The sequence below is a fragment of the Mesoplodon bidens genome (assembly GCF_964165515.1).
Source record: "Mesoplodon bidens genome assembly, chromosome: 18".
Classification (NCBI taxonomy): Eukaryota; Metazoa; Chordata; class Mammalia; order Artiodactyla; family Ziphiidae; genus Mesoplodon; species Mesoplodon bidens.
This window is the reverse complement of record NC_138175.1, coordinates 53,502,733-53,508,092: the sequence shown is the minus strand read 5'-3', so window position 1 is coordinate 53,508,092 and position 5,360 is coordinate 53,502,733. Positions and strand designations below refer to the sequence as shown.

At 55.7% G+C, this 5,360-nt stretch overlaps 1 protein-coding gene across 1 annotated transcript; it reads right to left on the bottom strand.

Annotated features, from left to right (window-relative positions):
* Nucleotides 1-857: 857 nt before the first annotated feature.
* BAX (BCL2 associated X, apoptosis regulator) lies at nucleotides 858-4,790 on the bottom strand. Its single transcript, XM_081215539.1, has 6 exons — nucleotides 4,687-4,790; nucleotides 4,064-4,115; nucleotides 3,826-3,972; nucleotides 3,308-3,443; nucleotides 1,458-1,562; nucleotides 858-1,042 (listed from the first exon to the last, which is right to left on the bottom strand). Exons 1-6 carry the CDS (start codon nucleotides 4,718-4,720, stop codon nucleotides 938-940), a joined length of 579 nt encoding a protein of 192 aa, XP_081071665.1. The 5' UTR covers nucleotides 4,721-4,790; the 3' UTR covers nucleotides 858-937.
* Between the last annotated feature and the right edge of the window lie 570 nt (nucleotides 4,791-5,360).

The following is a 5,360-nucleotide window of genomic DNA, read 5'->3' as shown; positions in this document are numbered from 1 at the left end:
AGAGAGGTGACAACCAACTGTGACTCTCCGAGTGACCTTATTCTCTGTAATTCCCTTTTCTGATTCTCCTTCTGTGGCTCAATCTACTGTGCCTCTTTGTGAGCGCAGCATCTTCCCAGGGGGCCGCCCCTCTCCTGGAGGGCCCTTCCCATTTACGGGGCCAGATCCTAGCCTCCTCCTCCTCCTCCAGCCCCTCCCTCCACAACCTGTCAGTCTCCAGCCTGTGTGTCTCCTCTGCAGCCACACAGCTCAAGCTCAGGCCTCCCCTGGAGTCCCCACCTTGGACCCTCTCTCCAGCCTCCTCAGCCTTCCAGCCTCCAAGGGCTTCCCCAAAAGGCTCCAGAGCCCTCCCGAGGTCTGCCCCCCTCCAGCTTCTTCCCCATTTCTCCACCTCAGTAAATGTGCAAATTCCTGTGGTCCCATTTGGTGGAAGCTTCCAGGCCCTAGTTCCCAGGGTCCAGGAGGCTGCTTTGCACCCTGCTACCCTGATATCCACCCCCCACCCCCGCCCCAGCCCCAGCCCCCTCTGCCGGGCTTGGGCCTGGCACAGTACTGCCTCTAACACAATACCCTAGGCTGTGACACAGGACTCATGTGATCTCAAGTCACCTCGGTTCCCCTCAGGACTGTGGGCTCCTTAAGGGCAGGGCCAAGACTTAACTCACCACCTACCCATAGAGGGCGCCAGGCAACCTCAGAAAAAGGTGTGTCAGCGCGTGAAGCCTGGTCTCCTGCGACAGCCAGGAAGTGGGCCCAGTGACTCAGACTCTGCAAGTGTGGCCCGAAAGAGGTTTATTGCCCCCCGAGGCCACTCCTCCCCACCCCACCCCAATAATTACAAAAGTAAGAAAAATGCCCATGGCTCCCAGTCCCCACCCCTCCCAAAAAAATGCCATAATTTATGCAGAAAAGACACAGTCCAAGGCCGCTGGTGGCCTCAGCCCATCTTCTTCCAGATGGTAAGCGAGGCAGTGAGTACTCCGGCCACGAAGATGGTCACTGTCTGCCACGTGGGTGTCCCAAAGTAGGAGAGGAGGCCGTCCTGGGGATAGGGACATGAGGCACTTCAGCAGCTCAGCCGAGGGGCAGGCCCTGGGCCAGCACGTGAGGGGTCACAGAGAGGTCAGAGGGCATGAGTGGGGGCAAGGGCCTAAGATTAATGGTACTAAAGAGTTGGGGGCCAAAGAATTATCATAGAACTTGAGGGATTCCGAAGGAAGTAGAGGCACCAGGGAGGGCAGAAGGCACTAGTCAGGTCAGAGGTCACCAGGAGGTCAAGAGTCATGGAGAGGTCAGTGGGTGCCATATGAATCAGGGGTTGATCAGACATGTAAGAAAACGCATTACAGAGTACATCTGATGATCCGAAAATGGGGAGGGGGGCACCACTGTGGTGGGCTCAGGAAGGCCCAGGGGTCCCAGAGGAGTGGGGGATTGGGTGGGGTTAGGGGCCTCACCCAACCACCCTGGTCCTGGATCCAGCCCAGCAGCCGCTCTCGAAGGAAGTCCAGTGTCCAGCCCATGATGGTCCTGATCAGCTGGGGCACCTTGGTGCACAGGGCCTGCGGGGAGTGGGCTGGGCCTTAGGGAGTGAGCCTTGTCCCCACTGCCTGGGGCCGTGGCCCCCAGCCTCCTTTCTCAACTCTCTGCCTCCCCTCCTGCCCTTCTGCAATCTCTTTTCCACTCACAGTCAGAATGAGCTTCATAAATTGTAAAGTGGAACTGGTCACTGTCAACTGCCCTGCTCACAAACCATCTAAGGCTCCCTAGTACCTCTGGGATAAAAAATCAAAAGCACATCTTGGCCCACAAGGCTCTGTGTGAAGCCTCTGACCTGATCACATTCCAATTTTCCTCTTCTTTTCTGTGCCTCATTGCCCTTCCATATCTTTTTTTTTTTAAATTTTAAACTTTAATTTTTATTTTTTCTTTGGCCACTCCACACAGCTTGTGGGATCTTAGTTCCCCGACCCGGGATCGAACCCGTGCCCCCTGCAGTGGAAGCAGAGTCCTAACCACTAGACGGCCAGGGAATTCCCACCCTTCTTCCGTATCTTCATTCCCACCACATTCTTAACCTGCTTCAGGACCTTTGCACATGCTGATTCTGCTGCCTCAATGGGCCTCAACCAAGGGAGTTTTCACTCATCCCTCAAAGCTCAGGTCTAATGTCACTTCCCCAGAGAGGGCTTTCTGACCTTCAGACCAGGTAAGGCCTGACCCCTGCTCTTCAACTCCCTAAGCTTCCCTACTCAGCCTTTATCTCACTGCTTCTCACCTGCTGTCCCCAGCTCCACACGCAGCCCTACCATCACTCTGACTGCTGTTCCCCTCACCTCTAACATTCAAGCCCCATTAGCTCACTCTTGCAAACACATCAAAAAATCTACTTCTCCACCTCCAATGCTGCCCCCTGACTCCAGGTCAGTCTTCCATTAGCCAGGACTATTACAGGTACTCCTTCGTCAGCTTCCCAGTTTTTGCCCTTGTGCCCCATAATCCATTTTTCTACCCACAAGGGCCAAAATAATTTGCTGGGCTTCCCCTCCCCCAATATTTTATAATGAGAATCTTCAGAGAGAAAAGTTAAAACAATTTCTGAAGTGTACAGGCATATACACACAACCTAGATTCTACAGTTAACATTTTGCTCTCCTTGCTTGAAAAGTCTTTTCTATTTATAAATCAGGTCACCTCACTCTCGTTTAAAACCAGCCAATCGCTCCTGCCGCACTCGGAGTAAAGCTAATCTTTACAGCGGCCCACAAGACCCTCGCAGTCTGCCCTCACCTCTCACCTTCTCCCCCTCCTCACTCTGTTCTAACCACATGGGCCTCCTCATTGCCCACAACACACCAGGCTTGGTCCTACCTCAGGGCCTTTGCATGTTCTGCCCCTCTACGGGATGCCTTTTCCCCCATCTTTATACAATATATCACTGCATCTTTCTTGTCATTCCAACTTCGGCTTTCACGTCACCTCCTCTTAGAAGTCTTTCCTGACCACTTTGCCCAATCACGTCACCCTAGTTTACTTCGCTCAGCACTCATCATACGACGTGGGCTCCCTGAGAGCAGGGACCTAGCCTTTTCTGTTCTGTGTCCTGGGTGCCGAGTACAGGTCACACACACCATAGGGCCCATAAATGTTTGTTGAATGAATAAATGAATGAAAAAGCAGACAAGCGGTCCATAGCTGTCTCTCTCCATTCCCTCTGTGGTTCCTGGGCTGCCACAGGGGTTGACCTCACAACTCCCAGGTCCTCATAGGGGAGCCTGCCTGGGCTCACAGCCCTGCAGCTGCCCACCTTGAGCACCAGTTTGCTGGCAAAGTAGAAAAGGGCGACAACCCGGCCCCAGTTGAAGTTGCCGTCAGAAAACATTTCGGCCGCCACTCGGAAAAAGACTTCTCGGGGGGAGTCTGTGTCCACGGCCGCGATCATCCTGCAGGAGAGAAGAGAGCCAGTGCTGGGGAGGGAGGATCAGGCGGAGTGTGGAAACTCTGGTGTCCACCCCGTACCAAAGATAAGGAAACTGAGGCCTGAGCCAGGAAGCCATCATGAGGGAGAGCCACAAGGTGGACATTGAGGAAATTGGGGAAAATGACTCCCTGAAGGAGAGTTTCAAGATCCTAGGGCAGGGGAGGGCTGGGAGTCCAGAGTGCTGAGTTGAGTGGTGGGGCCCTGGACCCCTGGGTCTGACGGAAAAGGGGGCTGTGGGCCTGGACTCCAGGCTCCCAGGGAAAATGGGGGCTGGGAGCTGGGACTCCTGGGTTCTGACGGAGAAGGGGCTCACTGGCTGGACTCCTGGGTCCCAGGGACCACACCTCTGCAGCTCCATGTTACTGTCCAGTTCATCTCCAATGCGCTTGAGACACTCGCTCAGCTTCTTCGTGGATGCATCCTGGGGCGCCTGCTCCAGGCCCAGCTCGGGTGTCTCTCCCCCCATTCGCCCTGCTCGATCCTGGATGAAACTAGAGTGGGAATGGAGTTGCAGGGAATGCAGAATCAGAATGGGGCCTCACTCCTCAAATCTGCTCCGCAATAATCAGACCTCAAACTCACCCCTGAAGCAAAAGGGCCCCTGTCTTCATGATCTGCTCAGAGCTGGTGGGCCCTAGAGGAGAAAGGAGGGAAGAGGTGCCTGGACTCTTGGGTCCTAGGGGGATCCAGGGAACTGGAGTGGCTCATGATCCCTGAGGGAGGACAACGCTAGGGGACCCTGCATTTCTGGGTCCCTGGTAGATAAAGTGACTGGGGGCCCAGGCAACTGAGTCCCTGATGGAGAAAGAGGCAGGAGTCCTGGGCCTGTATCCTTCATTCTTCCGGGGGAGGAGGCTGAGGGAACACTTCATGCAACCAGACCCCTGGCCTGAGGGGACTGAGGGGGAGACCCGCCCCTCCCACCAGGAAGTGGTGCCGGCAACAAGCCCGGGCCTGCCCCGGGGGCTTGGATTATGGGGTTCCCCAGCTTCTCGGGGGTCCGAGAGCGCCAGACAGGAAGGGATCCGGACGCAGAGGCCAGAGAGCCCGGGACCCCGGGAGTGGGTGGAAGCTGGCAGCGCCGGATCCCGGAGTTTCTGCCCCGGAGTGCTTGGCGATCGCACGGCCCCATACCGGCAGGAGGGATCCTGGGGTCGGCCGGCGAGGGGCTCGCCCTCCTCCCGCCCGTCCGCCTCCCGCCTCACCCCCGCCTCTGGGTTGATCCCCGGACCCGTCCATCACCGCCGCTCCCGCCGCCGCCTCTCGCCGGGTCCGCCCGGGCGGCCTCAGCACGCCCCTGGTCACGTGAGCGCCCCGCTGAGCGTGCGTACTCTCACGTGATCGCCCCGCAAAATGGCCGCCGCGAGCCGCTGCCCCGCAGGGCTAGCAGGACACAAGACCGCACCTGCCTCACCTGCTCCGGGAAGGCTCGGCCCCTATCACGTGACTGCCCAATCAGCACTTCCCCTTAGGAACTGGTCGTGGCGCCATTCCACCAGGCACGCATTCAATCGCAGCTATAAGTTTTATTCTTTCATTCATTACTGCAATATTTTCAAAAGTTTCGGGTGGGACTTGAGCCCTTGCCAGGACAGAAGGAATATCAGAGGCCAAAGATAGCATTCTTTGAGGCAGGACGTTCCAGATGACCAAAGTCTATGAATGTTTATATGTGTTTCTGTGAAAATAAAAGGAATCTGAAGTTCAAAAAGTAATAGATTGGTGATAGATTGGCAGGGTGAGGACAGAGAGGCTCCTGGGGTCCGAAATGTGCTATATATTTATCTGGGTGGTGATTACTTGGGCATACACATATTTAAAAATTCACTGAGTTGTACACATAAGACGTGCAGTTTACTGTATGGAAATGATTATATCT